Here is a 17399-nt window from a genome sequence, read left to right as displayed (position 1 = left end):
TAGAAATGTTTTTAAGTATAACCAATGGGAACATTGTGCTACACCACCTAAAAGCAGTTCTAAAACATTCTTTTAGAAATTCAAGTACTTCTCAGGGTTTAACACCAGTGATGCAGAAACGTTTTATTATAAACTGTTAGATAAAACAGGATTGAAAACAATGCTGACAAATACTAAATTGATATATTCAGAAGCATTTTATGAAAAAATGATGACATTTGGTTTTGATTATTGGAAAAATAACATTGAAACAAAAATCATCTGGGGTACAAAAGAGTGGCAGGTACAAGGCCTAGAAGCATTATTCAGAGCCTGCATGATCCCAGAACAAATGATGTTTTTAAATGACACAATTCACCAAACATCCTGTCTTGGCCTAGCTAAAATTAAAGACCTTAACAAACCGTCTATTCCAAAGCCAATACCTGAGAATACAACAACAGATATTGAGATAGACATATCTAAAATTTTACATTTAAACAGAACACATCCTGATTGGAAAAAGTGGTTAATCTGGCCTACTGACACAAACAACTGTCAAGATAGATTCCTGAATAAAACACAGGGGTTAGAAATGACCAGACAAGACCCAAGATACTCCCAGAGACAACATCCAGGGATAGTAACAACATACAGTGTAGGGAAACTCTGCCTTGAATGGCTAGGATCATCCACACTGGCAGAAATTAAGCAACACTTATCTTTACTTAAAGATGGTGCTGATTTGCGCGATTTCATTCTGGGACCACGCAAACAGCGTCAAAAGCGTTTCATAGCGACCAGTATATATGCGGTATACAACGAGGCTTGGAAAGTCACACAAATTGAAACAGCTGAAAAAATACGAGAAATTGATCGTATTAATTTGGAAAAATCACTTTCCGTAGTGGACAATGGGTTAATGACTCTGTCCTCCAGAATATATTCACTGGACAGTATTGTACCATCTGCCATAGATATAATAGACAGAGACTTGCTAATGTTACAGCATGGCCAGTCACAATTGCGTTCTATTGTACAGTTAGGCTGGACGCTGCAAAATCTTCGTTCTGGCTATGTGCCTTGGCGTTTAATCAACACAACGTCATTGTTTTCCATCTTTAACCTTACTGATAAACAAATCAGCTTGGCACAAAAAGGAGCAGACTATACAATCCTGAGCATCGAAAAACTTGAGAGATTACCTTTGACAATGTCAGAAAGTCCTGTCATTGAATGGATAATACACGGGATTATCACAATTCCGATAACAACTTTCCGATTTAAAAATTGCCTTGTGTACATACCTACTGGCCAGTATGAACGATTGGGTAAAGGATACATTAAGTCAGCATGGAAATTACCATACACACACACATGCTATAGTGACAGCAACAAAAATGTATTTCTTAGTGGTGAAAACTGTAAACGTTCACTAAGCGGTATACTTTTGTGCCAGGGTATTAATTTACACGGAGCCTGTGAAGGAAATTCTAACAACCTTTCATGCCACCAACTTGTCACACCTGCAACTCAGATAGAGCCTTTCTTTATGCAACTCGCAAATGGGAGTTACATTCTAATAACGGATCACAGCTGTTGTGGCCTTTTGCCAGGAAAAGCCTATCTCGTAAGCGTAACTTCCATAGTCAAATGCTGTATGCAAGCATTGTTTCCGAGTGGCCCTGGAGACATTGAGACTCCCATCTGGCCTCGTTTGAATTTCTCTTCTATACGAATTGATACTTTAAGCAAAATGAAGTCTGTGCTTTTACAGACAACAGTGCCCATCACGTCATCAAAAGAGACGTATGATCTCCTAGTTGCAAGGACGGCTACGGAGATACATGACCTTTTATCAACAAATTGCCCCGTATATTTCACAGAAATGCTTAGCCAACTCCTTAACATGTCTAGTGCCACAGGCATCCCAGGCATATTTAAGACGATTTTTACGGGACTGCTAACACCATTCAAAGCAATTCTGGGAATCATTCCTAATTTTGTCCATTCAGTCTTTGGCGGCATTCCCCTATTTTTGGGACTTGTAGCAGGCATTTTATTTTTGACCCTCCTGCTCCGATATGGCAAGCCAAAGCTCAGACATGACTCTTACGAGGATGGAAGAAACAATCCTAGCAATACGCTACCGGGACAGAATAACTAGAGTCCTTGGATTGGCCAGGCTGAGAGATCTAAACATGACCTGGTTTCTTTCATTCAGACCTATATGGCAAACCTGCATCTTACCTGTGCTACGATGTATGCTATGCGGAGATGAATGCGTGTTGGACACCTGTCTTGCACTTCCATCAGCAGTACCAATGGATATCGATGCTTTGCTCAGTCCTGTAACGGCTCACACATTGTGTTGTCCCCAGCGGCTACCAATCCTGATGACGGCATTCGTTGAAACTCCTGTACTACGACTAGGTGGTAACAGTGGAGCGAAAAATAAAAGCAACATCACCCAGGTATGACCTTCTGTGAGCATTGCTGATCCAGACTTTGATGATAGCAATCATTCTCACACCTGCCAAGTTACAGCACTATCGTACTTGGTCGAACTGTCACCTGATTTTGTAGACCAATTTTTTGAGAGCCTGTCTGATATGATGTTCTCCCCTGAACAGAAACAATAACTTTTGAAAAGCATTCCGACACACAGCGTTCCCATGAACTCTGAATTCGGCCTTCAGTGTTGATCAACAAAAACTGCTGAAAAGCGTTGGAACTCTATTCCCCCGTTCAACAAGAATTTTTTGGAATTGAACACTTTATAAAAAATATTCACCTTTTTCTGGCACGAAAATTCTTTGCTTAAAGTAAACCTATTCATAAAGAACAGAAGCTTCTACTTCTATTTTTAGGTAAATCTAGAGACATAATAACTTTACACCAGCCTCTAGCACATTTTACGGCAATGCATTTATATGTGATGAAATTATCTCGCCTTTTCTTTTCTGTATTAAGAGATATTTCATGTGTAATTTTTTCGCAAAATCGTTCATTGATTACATATGCTATAATTTTGAATGATTTCTATGCTTAAAGACGTACAGTACCAAAATTGCCACGTATTTCAGATACGCCATTTCAAATGCATATATGTATTTTGGGGTGGGTAATGTTACACATGCATCTTTTGCTATAGTTTTAGTAAATTGATGGACATAAATTCGTGGAGTGGGTGTCGCGTTCTAATCTAGGACCCTGATCAATACTGTGACCTTATGCCCCTATACAGCTATAATCCCTTTATACCCCTATATTGGCATAACCGATCAAATGCAATATTCAGAAACTCGTCTCTGGCCTCACACGAACAGAGCCACATTTCAGAATCGCTTCCTCTCCAACTTCCTTTGCAGCTCATTAGTGCAAATGACACAGCAGAAGCTACTATCTAAGATTCCTAGATTACACTCCGAGTTCTTCAACAAGATAAAAACTCAGCAACCTGGGAAAGCCCCGCTTGCTATGTTTTGATTGGTAATAGAACTCTAATGAGCACTGAGAGACGATCACTTCCTAGTGACATCTTTATTGACGTCTTATGTCCAAAAACTTACGTCAAACAAGGCACCTTTCAGGTATAAATATTACCAACGTTGCCTTAAGCAAACGCTGTCTCGCTGAAGCTGATGATACCATTGCTGACTATCGCTACTGCTATCGCTGCTAACGAGTGAACGATGGTGTGGTGCACATAGGAGCTGAACAGCTGTCCCCCTGCAAGAGCTCAGCAGATGCAAGCTGCCCGCGGACGCTGCCCCTCCTCCTCCTCTTTGACGCGCTGAGAAAGACGTTGTCTTCTCTCCTGCCGAGAAAATCCAGCTCCGGTGTTTCCAGCCTACTCTTGCGAGTGACTGGGATATCGAGTCCTGAAGGAGATACAAGCCCTCCAACATTCTATTCCAGAGGTATGGTGTTGACTAAACCCTTAGAGAGAATTCTTGAAACAAACCTTGGCAAAACCAACTTAACTAAAACTGCTACTTACTTACTCCCTTCCAAGTATTAGGCTTAGGTCAGGTACACTGGGGTAGGCGTAGTTAGAAGCACCAGTTGAGTACGTTACCTAAATGTATATATGAATGTATATATGTTTTATTCATTTTAAACCATTGTATGGCTAAGAAACCATATCAATGCTTTTACAGTATTATTTCGCAATACTCATTTTACTGTACGCACTTTTTATAATAACAAGTCTTGCAATTGTGGCAATTCATTTCTCTTGTATGACAAGAAAGATTGTTCAATAAATAATACCTTTTATTGAAAACGCCCGTCTCTCTATTCTCTACATATTGTGAAAGTAATCTGCACAACAACTGACTGAGTAAAATAACTGTCTATTGTTTCACACGACTCTAGAGATTGACTCTTATCTGAGGAGCAAAGTTGTCATGTTGCATGGTTGTTGGAAAACTGAATCCCTTCTTGGCTGTGCCAGGGAAGCTGATCACTTCCTATTCAGTCAAGAAAGTTTCCAGTGACCTCTGAGCTAGTTGGTAACAAACCCAATTAAGTTTAGCATAGTCAGTAGAGGCCTGGAAGATCCGCACTTCTACGTCGATACTACTGTTTATGTTATTCCAATGCGCAGGGCCTATTGGGAAAATAGGAACTACACTACAATGACTTGACCCAAGGGCCCGGGTGTTAGCTAAATCGGATCAGATGATATGCCAGCAGGCAGTCAATCACAAAGTCAAGCGATCCATGTGGTGAAAACCTATTGAATATATTAATGTCAGAGGCAGTCACCTGACGTGTCCCCCACTCAAAGGCATTGAGGCCACCCTAGGTCCTGGCTCTGGGGAGTGGCGAATTAATTATTGGTCTATAAAAATAATCCAGGGGGAGTGCCATGATGGTCGAGGTGGGTCCGACACTGGTGGGCTGCAAGGCTGAGGCCAGTGTTCTACCCACAACCTGGCATTTATTAAAGTTTTTTTTTTAACAAAGTTTTATTAGCAGTTTTACATCATACACAACACAATTTCTATTTTGAGTTAGACATTTGGGATGTTACCGTCTGCATTGTGGTTATAGTATTTGTGACATTTGTAACATATCTGTTGTGCATCTTAAGAGTGCCACTAGCGTTTGTACATACTATCCGCACCTCTCGTGAACAATTCGCACTAGCAATAACAAATATACCTATAACAGCATCCAGTAATTCATGACTACCCTGTCGTGTATGCATTTTTCATCCCATTGTGTCATAGTCTGCAATAATAAACATAACTTCCCTAACCAAATTCCCCTCCTGCCTCCCTTCTGTCCTTTATCTACATGAAAATAACATCTTAGGGCGGCTGGACACACAGAGCCCGGCTGGCATCTTCACTGTCAAACCAAAAACAATTCTGAAGCGACATGTCGCACTAATCAGCCTTAGTCGGTGAATTATAGTCTTGCGAGTATTAGTAACATGTGAAGAGAAATTGCATACTTGAGAACTTTTATCCACGCACAGAAATATACATTTGAAATGAAACAATAGAGATCGTTTTTAATTATATGGTCCACTCAATCAAACTTGTTAAAGGTTAAGCACAGTATTTATTGGTTTTAACGATGGTTCTTATATGTATTTTTGTAATATTTATAATAATTGTAAACAAAAAACTTGACTTGACTTGACTTGACAGTCCTTAAGTAGTAGCACCCTACAATCGTCAGCCAAACAGCCCATCTGTTGTTTGACGGGTTACTGAGGGAAACAGAGCCACGCTACCCTCAGAGTCCGACTTGTTCAAATCTTCCTCGGAAGAGGCTGAGTCTTCTATGAGCGTAGGCTATCGAAATGTAGCAGCTGCAATAAGTGCCTGCTCCTTGCTCTGTTGCTGTTGTTGTGACGTCAGATTAGGCTGTTGGGAGTTTACACGTATTCGTCTGCTTTGGCGGACGCATCTCTGTTCCGTTCGAGTTGAGCTGTGTTGAGTGCTTTGGGAAGGGTTATCTCCGGTTCCCGTGGGATCCATTACCTCTAACCATTCTTCGGCGTCTCCTTGGCTTTCAAAGAAATGTGCCTTGCGCTCATAGATGACTTTTAATAGGGCCGGGAAGAGTAGGGCATATTTGAGATTCAAGTCTCCCAATTTCCTTTTAATGGCTATGAAAGAAGAGCGCTGCTTCTGCACCATAAGTGTGTAGTCCGTGTACAGTGACACTCGCGTATTCTCAAAGTTTATCTGATCCAACTCCTGTGCTTTTTGCAGTAGTGTGTCTCTGTTCCTATAATTTAACAGCAGGACAATGAGGGGTCACGTCGGGGTGCCCGGTCTGGGCTGACCCATGGGTATTTTCTGCGCACGTTCCACACAGTATTGGGCAGAAAGGCCCTCCAAGGTAACATAGTCGCAGAACCACTGCTCCATATACGTGGCCGGGTCCCGTCTTTTGCAACGCTTCGGCAGTCCAATAACGTGGCCGTTGTTCCGTCGTGTCCTTCCCTCTGCATCTTCCACACGGTCCAGCAGGGTGTTAACTTGCTTCTGTAGTTGCTGTAAATGGGTCGTGTTCTGAGCCTGTTGCGGGGACAGGTCTGCTAGCGCCATGGTATGACCTTTCACCTTGTCCGCCAGTTTAGCGTGGTCCGCCTTGAGTAGTGTGAGACCGGCTGTAAGGGCACCAATTTGATGTTCAATGGCCCACCTAGAATTCCTGACCCCCAGCAGGATGAGGTCTAGGTTGTACACAGGTTCTGTTTCAGCTGTAGGTGGGATGCAGCTGGGCAGCTGCGACGCCCCGCTGAGGTCCACCTGCACCATTACGGGGTCTGCGCTGGGCCCGGCGTCTTACTGCTTTCCTCTATTGCGGCCCATCACCGTCGGTCCGGTTGCGTGGGGCACACAGTGCGCCCCCGCACTGGGGAGGAAGAGCGGGCGGAAAGTCTGGGGTACTGTAGCATAGCAAGGACGGTCCCAGAATCACTAGAGTGCAGACCTCAGGTAGGCCTCACGTAGCGCCGTAAACAACATTGGTTGCGGCGTGCCACAGTTCAGGACTCCGTGGAACCCCTTGCCCGCTCCAGCATTTCGCCGACAGCGCAATATGCCCGGGTGTAGGTGATCCACCGGGGTCGATATCAGGGCCATCCAGGCACAGTGGAGAAGTGTGGCTCAGGGGTTAGAGGCGGCAGACCCGGAAGCTGAGATCGGCCCTGGACCAGGGTTCAATTCCCCGCCTCGGCGGGTCTTGGGCTCAAAATTCCATGGACTCGATAATTCTCGCTCTGGTGCCTTCTCGACTCACGGGTTCACACTCTGCGACTCTGGGCAATAGCTTGCTTAATCTCCACAACGGCCCCTCGCGGCGGGATGCCTGGCTTTCGCCTTGTGGATACCCTGCTGGGGTTATCTCACAGGGGAATACCAGGACGGGTTCCCTAAGCAAGCGCCGGGAAACCCTTTGTGGGTAGCTGGGCGCTATATAAGCTCAAATACATTTACATTTACATTACATTTACAGTAGCACTTACATTTCTACCACCTCTTGAGTGGGACAAAGTAGGCATGCGGTAGGCCCCCTACTTTCAAAGTCAGATACTTGCCACAGATGTAATGAGCATCCTTCCACCCCCTCAGTTGCAACAGGGTGTCCAGATCATCGCGCTATGGCGTCGGCCTCCAGCCATCCTGTATCCCCAGCACTGTGCCCGTAACGCAGTGCGTGCTCCCCCAGGAGGTCCCAACGCTGATGTACAGATCTCAAAAACCACAGTTGATGGACAGAATGCAGAACAATGTCATACATTCACCCCAGTACAGAGATCTGGGCCTAAATCCATCGTTTTTTTGCACTCCACAACACCCCATTTCAGACATGGCCATATGCAAATCAGTCTGACCATGTGCCTCATGGGAACAGTCCAGCCCGAACTACCAAGCCATGTCTTTCCTAGACCGGAAACAAGCTTCCGAGGACCGGTTTCTGGCATTCCTGCCGTCTTCAGCCCGGCTTGCGTGAATCCAGTGTTGTGTAGAGCATGGGACTCACGTCTGAGCATACCCATTCCACTCGGGGTGACAAATGCAAAAACCACAGTTGATGGACAGAATGCAGAACAATGTCATACATTCACCCCAGTACAGAGATCTGGGCCTAAATCTTGCGATGGATTAGGCCCAGGATTGCAGAGGATTGCATCATCTTGTCACTTAAAGAGGCTGAGGATTGAAACGATTTTCAAACCCTGTAACAGCGCAGCAAGCCAGACTAAAGAACGCGCCCAAAGCACTTCGGACCTTACAAAGGACTTTTTAATAATGCTTTATTTAAACAGATGAGAACGGAACCCTCTTAGGAATAATTTTATGTCTTCCTTTGGATACTATATATCCCAGCATGCAACATTATTGTCACGCGCTCAGCGCAGCCAAACAAGGGCTGTAACAACCAATGACAACCATGCTTTGATTTAAATAAAAAGGGAAGCGATCCAAACCACACCTGTTTGCAGTTGCCTATGATTAAGAGGTGCGATGCCTCGAAACGCGTCAGGCTGTGATGTTCGCCGAGATGTGAGGGCGCGTAGTCAAATTTAGGCCGGATAGTGGGCTCCCTGCTGTGTGCATCCTTGCAGCTTCAGGGCACTTTGTGTATATATATATATATATATATATGTACACGCACGCACAAAGGAAAGCCTTGCGAGATCTTATGGGGGACAGTAAGATTGTGATAAAGCCCTCTGATAAGGGGGGCAACGTGGTACTGTTAACTAGTGAATATTACCAACAGGAGGCCATGAGACAGTTATCAGACCACAAGTACTACTCTCCAACTACCAGCAAGATCTACGAGGAGAGCATCGCCAACTATGATGATCTGATTCGGAAGTGGTATAATCTACAAATGCTGGGGAAGGACGAACATTTATTCCTACGGAGCAATAACCCCATGCTTCCGACGTTCTACCATCTTCCTAAGCTCCACAAGAACGCAATATCACCGCCAGGACGCCCTATTGTTGCGTCAATTTATGGACTAACTGAAAACATGTCCAAGTTCGTGGACTCTGTTCTTTTCCCCCTTGTTACTATCCTGGATTCTTATATCCAGGATACAAAAGACTTTTTGAACATAATTGAAGGTATGAGCTGGGAATCCAACTATCTACTTATGGTGATGGATATCACCAGTCTCTACACTAACATTGACCACCAACAAGGCCTGAATGCTGTCAGACATTTTTTGGAAAAGCGCCAATTGCGCTTCACACAGCACAACCTTATGATTCTCGAGTTTGTACAGTTTTGCTTAAATAATAACATATTTCTATTTGGTGAGCAATTGTACAGGCAAATCTCTGGTACGGCGATGGGCACCTGCTTTGCCCCCAGCTATGCGAACTTGTTCGTTGGCTGGTGGGAGGAGCAGGTGCCCAGGAGCTGGAAGAAGGGACAAGAGCATGGCAGGGTGGTACATTGGTACCGGTACATAGACGATCTTTTTATCGTGTGGCAGGGTACAACTGCCAGTGCAGAAATGTACATTGAAGATCTGAATAACAACTGCTACAATCTGCACCTCTCAGGAACAATTAGCCGAGTGGCAGTCGACTACTTGGACCTGAGGGTGTATATTGATGAGGGCCGGGTACATACTTCCCTGTACAGGAAAGAAACGGCAGGGAACTCCATTCTATTTGCTAAAAGCAGCCACCCTCCCAAGCTTATCAGAAGCATCCCTTATGGGGAACTCCTCAGACTCCGCAGAAACAGCACACAAGAACGTGAGTTTGAGAAGGCAGCCCACGAATGTCTGGAATGTTTCAGACTAAGGGGCTATGATGATTCCCTACTACAGAGTACACTTAAGAGAGTCAGAAAAACCCCTAGGAGTGAATTGTTGAAAAAGAAACAAACAGAAAATGATCTGCAGACTAAGACCACCAACACAGAGGACAGTAAATTCAGGATGATAACACCTTACTCCTCTGGAGCCAATCACCTTAAGGCCATGATGAGAAAAAACTGGCACATCCTGCGTACAGACAGTATACTGAGGGAAGATCTGTCCCCCCATCCTCTAGTAACCTTCAGTAAGTGCAGGTCGTTGGGGGATATGTTGACACATAGCCATTTCAAGAAACCCATCAACAAACCGAACACACTGAAGGACATGAGTGGGTTCTACCCTTGTGGCCGCTGTAAAGCGTGTGCCGCAAGCAAAAGAGTCCTCCGGTATGAAAATCAGATGACAGGTAGATCCATGGCTATACAGAAATTCTTGACCTGCAGTACTGTCTATGCGGTTTATTGCTTGGTATGCCCGTGTGGCCTCCGCTACATCGGGAGTACCATCAACCAATTGAAATTGAGGGTGCTAGAGCATCTCAGAGCCATTGATAAGGTTGATCCTTCCTACCCAGTAGCGCGCCATTTTTCTGAGTTTCACAATAAGGATCGCAGCAAACTAACATACTTTGGGCTGGATTACGTACCTAATAACATCAGGGGTGGAGACAGGTTAAGACGACTCAGAAGATTAGAATCGAGATATATCATCGATTTAGCGACCAAACATCCGGGAGGCCTTAACAGCGGGGAGGAGATGGCCGTTCACCTAGGTAAATGATCTGCCTAGGGAGGATATGAGCTTTTAGCTGATATTCTGTTCTGTAGTCATTGTTAGATAAAATAGAAAAAAGTCTGAAGTACGATCTCAGAGTAGAAGTGTTTAAGATTCATGATTCTAGAAAATGAATATATCAGAAGAATATGAAAGTAAGAAATGACTCTTTGGATTTTCACTATTTGTTTGTCCAGCCTATTCATTAACTTGTATATATATGTATATACTCCCTGAAACTTGGAAATAATATGAAGCCAAGACATATGAGATTAGGTAAGCTATCATGTGTATATATATATATATTTTTCCTGCATAACCCTTCAGGTGTAATGTATATATGTGTATATATGTATATGTTTATTAATGTGTTTGCTCTTTGATTTTCATGTCGACATAAGCCTCATTCTTATAACAGCAGACCAATAATGTAAGGACACATTATATAATTTGTATAATTGTTACTTTTGGCATTGACCACTTGTTTTTCTAACCGATACACGGTTTGATTACTTTGGAAGGGTAATTGTATGTGCTAATATTATCCATTACAAGATGGCGCCCATATTAGATCTAGGGTTTGTCCTTCACCTATGTCTGCTACCATGAGGGAGGTTTAAAATATCATGTGCTTAGTGTCATTGACACTGACGAAGGCTGACGCCGAAACGCGTTTGTTGTTGACTTTCATCTAAATAAACTAAGACCGCTGTGAAATTCATCACCCCCGGAGTGCTGTCGTTCCTTTGAGTGAATGGACCTTTGAGCGTTTATATATATATATGTACACGCACGCACATACACACACACACACTATATCATTAGCAAAATAGGAACGTTTAAGGCTCTTATGACAGCTCAGATAATTTTTTGTTTTGTGGTGATTGTCAGGCAGGCTGATCCAGAGCTTAGGAACCAAGTCCAGAAAAGAGCACCTTCCAGTTTTTTTTTACACATGCTACGAAGGTAGACTGAGAGTAGCACAGCACAGGGCGGAATATATATACAAGGGAAAGCTACAACATTTCATTAGCACAGACAAATGTATGTTAACTACTGTATACTCCAACTAGTTTTAAGTAAATGATTAAATGTAAGCAATTAGTAAATGATTAAATGTGCTGCATAGCGTGGCGTGTGTTTCCATCTCTTGTATCTACATGTGTGTCACTTTCCATGTCTCTCTCTGTTGGATACCTTCCTCTGCCTCTTCCTGCTTCTATCACACTGCCTCTTCAGGTTTTTCTTTTTCGGTCTCATCCTTTTTTTTTTCTTACACTGTTGTTCTCTTTTCATCTTACAGTCTGTTTCTCCCAAATTAACCTGTATTTCTCTGCTTTTGCTGTGTTTCTTACTATTCCTTTTTGTCTTTCCCTGTCTCATCTGGTCTTTCTGGATGATTTAATTCCTCTCTTTGTCAGCCTTTCTATGTCTCTCCGTTTCTTTTGCCTCTAAGTCACACCTGAGTATGTCTATTTATCTAATGCTGTTTCACATTGCAATGCACATCAAGGGCAGCTTTGAAGTGATTTAATTTAAAGTTGCTCGTTTTTTCCCCTTCACATACATCGGAGCTGCCAGGTCCAATGGAATAGGGCAGTGTTATGTTTATGGTGGTATCATGCACAAAATCTTATCGTTTATGTATAACACACGGGCTGCACTCTCAATCGCACTCTCTTCCTCCATAAACAAGCATTGGCATAGCCAATAGGTGTCGCTTTTGGGCCCTTATAAGTAGTTCGTTCTGCAGCACAATATCCTTTTTCTGTAGTGAGGTCAGTCTGCTGAGGTAACCCTGGCTTATTGTAATTCCTGGCCTCAACCACGGCAGTTGCTTGTGCTCTGGCTCTCTTGATTTATATTTTAAATAATCAAATATGATTGGCTATTTTTTAGGCCTGTATGCTAAGGCAGCGTTTTAGGGATGAGGTTCTGCCTCAGCTTCAGGCCTAGTGTGAGACATCAGTGCCTTATCTTGTTCTATGGTACAAACCTCTTCATTCCCACTTGTTTGGGAGTGACACAATGATCGGAGAAATTGCGCAGCAACTCAAGCTTTAAAATATGACGTCCTTGTATGATTGGTCCTAAAACCTGGGAATGGTTTTGTTCTCTAGTTCAACAGATTGCAAATCTTTTTGCAGGAAGATGTGCTGGCAGAGACCATGAAAATATGCCAGAAAGTTTACGGAGCTCAAGCGTTTCAAATTAAGAATAAAGACATTAAAAAAGCATTTGAAATGTAGGGTACCTCACCTGTATGTCGTTTTGTTTGACAACCTCCAGACAAAAGTGGAAAATAAGCTGCACTTGGTAGAAGAAAAATTGTGGGTCTTTTTGTGATAGCATCCCTGAATAAAGTAGCAATATTCTTAGGTGGCCTTAGTATTATATCACATCTGTTTACTTTTAATATGTACATACAGTATCTGTGGGGCAAATCAAAGGATATATACAGATGAGGGATTCACAAGCAGATCTCCCTCTCCAAAAGCACAAAACGTTACTTACTCAAATGTCTGGGGCAGATTTCCTCCGATTTATTTCTGTTGCTGATGGATGACGCTTACTATGTAGCTAGAAGAGTGGCATTGGGGCATTAGAACTCAGGAATGCATGGTTGAGTTCAGTGTGCTTGATCTCATGAAAGATGCACGGCCTCTACCTGTCATAGTGTTTTCTTTTATTTTCTGAGAGCTTCTTAATAAAATTCAGAATTCAGAATCACAGGTGATGTGTGTTTACAAGCTCCACACTAAACCCCCTCATTCAAAGCTGTTGGAGCCAGGCAATTTTGCTTGTCAAATCCTGATAGATCTGCCTGCAGCAAGAGATTCCGTCAGCCGATATCTGCCGATGGATATTTCCCTTCTGCAGTATGCAAACAAAATAGGCAGAACTATGCCCCACTTGCAAAACATCAAAGATTTCCTGTGTTAGTGGGAGAGTATCTTTGCATGGCATAGACAGGACCAGTGGATTCTACCAACATCTGGGTGTTGTTTTCGCCACACCCCTTTCTGTCCATTGCCCCTCACCCATTTTCTTGAATATAATTATCATTAAGGAATTACTGAACTTGGATTTGAATTAATGGAACTTGGGCCATTGAACCGGTTTCTCACCCACGTCAACTAGATTTTCTGTTCAAGCTTCGTCACAGTCCGCGCAAAAACTGGAAATTGATGTACAATCTTAGGCCTCAAGCCTTTCAGCTTCATTTTGCCATTGTAGGCCCACTAGATATTCATTTTGATTCTGTTTCAGGCAACTCCGGAGACAGTAGATGGGTTTTCTGGTTTAGATCACAGAAGCCCTTTACTGTTTCCGCCCTATGCCTTATTATCTGGTTCAGAACAGAGTACATTATACTAAGGATGATTCCATGTGGTCAGATTGGGACAAATACTTTTCCATACAAAAAGAGTAGTTGAGTGGCTCATTTCATGGTTCAGTGGGTACAAGGTGCCTTGTGAAGCAAACTCTGCGTCTTAATGGAAGTGCTCCTACCACAGCTTCGGTGGCACACCACTGACACTACATAAACGTTGAAAAATATAAAGAATTGGGCTGCTGGTGTTAGAACTTAAGTTGGACTACATTTTCCGCACCCCATTGCCATTCATGTTACCTAAAATATGACCATGAGCGCCCCACATTTTGGCATTGCTTGCGAATCAGAAAGCATGCAGCTCCTTAGGTGTCTTCTGGAAAGAAGAGATGATGCCATAGAAATCCTGCAATATTTATAGCAGGATGTTTTAAGAGAAGGTTAGTGGGTATTGAGCCTGGTTTGATTGGTAGAACATATGATAAACCTTGACATCAGATGAAAAACTATTGAGGTCAACCAAAGACACTTCCAATCTGAACCCAGCAGTACTATAAAGATCTGTGTATGTTCCAGACTGGTGAAATTGGTGGAGGGTTCACATGGCTCATCATCAGCCAATGGGTAGTGGCATACCTTACCATATCTCCTTAGGAACTACCTGACAATCAAATATCGCTGAAGTATTTACCTCAGTTATCCCAATGCCTACCCTCGAGTCAGGCTCGGGATAGCTGGGATTTACAGAAAAAAGCCATAGAGGACTCATCACGCATCTAGAGCAAAACCTAGCTGCCTTCTCTCTACAACCGCCTGAACCATCCCCTCCCAATAACAACAGATTCCTCTTCCACCATAATAACTAGTTCCACGCCTTCGTTATGACTGGTCTGTACTCAAAGAACTGAAGGGGGGGAATATATATGAGAAGTATTTCATACAAAGACATGTAGCCATTCCAGCAATCGTTTATGTATAACCCACTAACCACAAACAACAAAAATAAATAGTATTTGTAGCCAGAAGGTGACATTCCAGTGAAATAGAAAATATACAAATAGTGAAATATCGTTTTCTAAGCACACTTATTTCTTACGTAAAACAACATATAGGATTTTGCCTAGTGGTCTGCACCTTCTCTTCTCCATACTCACTGCTGCCTCATACTTCTTTCTTTCCACAGGGGATGGAAACCTGCACTTAAACGTGACATCTTCGACATTTGACAACACTCTGCTTGCATCTATTGAGCCATTTGTGTATGAGTGGGCAGCAAGGCATCGTGGAAGCATAAGTGCTGAACACGGGTTGGGGTTGAAGAAGAAGCAGCACATCCACTACAGCAAGACAAAGGAGGCGATCCTCCTCATGCACCAGCTCAAGGATCAGCTGGACCCGAGAGGCATCCTGAATCCATACAAAGTCCTGGCAGACCGCTCTGCCTAGCAGTGACCATAGATCTCATCTGATACTGCTGGCATAGCCGGTTGAAGCTAGCTACGCCTATAGGCATCACATGATCTCCATCTCTTAGGGGAGGTGAAGCTTAGGATTGTAAGTGTGGTCAGCGAGTGACGGTTGAGGTGGATCACATGAGCTATGTCAGCTTTGTAACTGAAATTGAGCAGAGCTTGCAAGATCAAAAAATATTGTAAAGCACGTTTGACCTGCTCACTGACCTAACTGACTTGAATGTGCTCAATAGTGGCTCTGAGATTAAAGAACTTTTCTGCAACTAATTACTTTATTCTGCACAATCTATTTCATGAAATGTATCATATAGAACGTTCCAATTTCAAAACTAGCCTTAAGAAAACCAAGACAACAAGATTTAAACTGCAGTAATTTCTGTACTCACTTCCACTTTCGGATCTTGTGTACTTTTCAGGTCTCGGCTGCGTTGCGCTGCTCGCTGGCGAGAAATTTTGTGAGAGGGATTTCAGAAAGAGCTTTAAGCCCCGCCCCTCATTTCCATTGGCTGGCGTCACTGTTTATGCTGAACGGTGGCCTACCATTGGAAATGAGGTTTTTTTTGTGGACGCCCTTTAGCCTCTGATCCGACTGGGTTGCATGCTTTGCTGTTGTTGCAAAGCACTTTCTTATCTTTATGGGGCCATGTTTTTCTAATTCACGCTAATTAGAAACACATGGCCCCATAAAGCTAAGAGATTGATGCTTGTTTTTAACTTGGATTTCTGAAAGTTAACTGTTTGAAGCTGTAGAACAACGGAGGATAAGTAAGGGTTTCTCATGAACTTTGCTAGTTCTTGGGGTTTTCCATCAATCCTCTGATTACTTTATAAATTGCCTTTTAGGATGTGATGCTGAGTTACTCCGACTGCAGTCTGATATCCGGAGATAAGGCTGTGCAAGAAGCGTTCCCATGCTGCGTATACAAGCTGTCCACATGCATCTCCGGCAATGCTGGCCTGTCCTTGGGCTCAGGGTGCCAGATATTATTTCACCATACTTCGTGGACCTTGTCTGCGGACCAACGCTTGCATCAGAGCACACGCAGCAAAGCTCGTCTTCTGCTGTTGCTATGGACTGCTTTCAAACACGGCTTGGCAGGCTTGTCCTTTTATGCAAACAGCAATAGAATTGCTTTTGAACCTGCATCCCAGGGTACTTGATATGCATTAGACCGTATACTGTTCAGTTAGCTTAAGATGACTTGTGGCATTTGTGAGGTAGCCGTGCTGCCAAGTGGCCCCACATTACATATATTGCCTTGAGTCACAGGGCATTTTTTCTTTTCTTTTTCAAATAGTAGTTTGCATGCTGGGCTTTTAATCTCAGGCTTAAAATGCTAAACACGTATTGGTAAATTCAATAGATATGGGCTTTGTTAGGCATTTTCTATTCTTCGTAGTATTATTTGTTGTGTGTTTGGTGCAGTGGTAGTGTGTGAGGTGGTTATGATCAGGGCAACTGAAATTATGCAATTTTTGCCGCTGCTGTATTTTCCGCCTAATTATGAATTCACTACACAATTCATCGTCTGCTGTTTGATCTGCAGATTTTAATTTTTTTAAATTTAATTCTAGTGCAAATGGGCCAACAGTTACTAAAATGTTACAGTGCAGTGGAAGGACTTTTGTAAATGTTGGCTGGTCCCCTTTCTTTTGCTTATTGCTATATTTTGGCGTTAAACTGGTACCAATGGAGTGAGGCCTTTGCTCACAAAGTGTTAAACCTGTGTAAAAATGGAAAATAATAAAGTAATACTATCACAAAATATGCCGCATAATACCACATCATTTGCCTCTTATTGCTGCATAATTTGGTGAACCATGCTGCACGTTTCTGATCCTCTCCTGCATAATTCCAGTGGCCTTGGTTATGATATAACGAGACCACCAGTCAGAGGAAAGGACTATGTAGAAGGGAAGCCGAACAAATAATGTTGGTAGACAGTCCAGCTAACGCTCCCAGTAGTGGGGATTGGCGGTGCATGAAGTAAACCGAGACAGCTAGTGAGTGGGGATGTCAG

General features: G+C 43.1%; 1 protein-coding gene across 3 annotated transcripts in view; it reads left to right on the top strand.

Annotated features, from left to right (window-relative positions):
* Positions 1 to 17144, top strand: part of D2HGDH (D-2-hydroxyglutarate dehydrogenase) — an 821087-nt gene extending 803943 nt beyond the window's left edge. For all 3 annotated transcript variants that reach the window (XM_086943998.1, XM_086943999.1, XM_086944000.1), the window contains one exon: positions 15090 to 17144. In XM_086943998.1, the coding sequence (XP_086800124.1) occupies positions 15090 to 15352 (263 nt within the window). In that variant the 3' untranslated portion in view covers positions 15353 to 17144. The remainder of the gene's footprint in view (positions 1 to 15089) is intronic.
* Positions 17145 to 17399: the final 255 nt, after the last annotated feature.

The sequence above is a fragment of the Lissotriton vulgaris genome, chromosome 11, assembly GCF_964263255.1.
Source record: "Lissotriton vulgaris chromosome 11, aLisVul1.2, whole genome shotgun sequence".
In the NCBI taxonomy this organism is placed as follows: Eukaryota; Metazoa; Chordata; class Amphibia; order Caudata; family Salamandridae; genus Lissotriton; species Lissotriton vulgaris.
The sequence above is the reverse complement of the archived record's forward strand: the minus strand, read 5'-3'. Positions and strand labels throughout refer to the sequence as shown.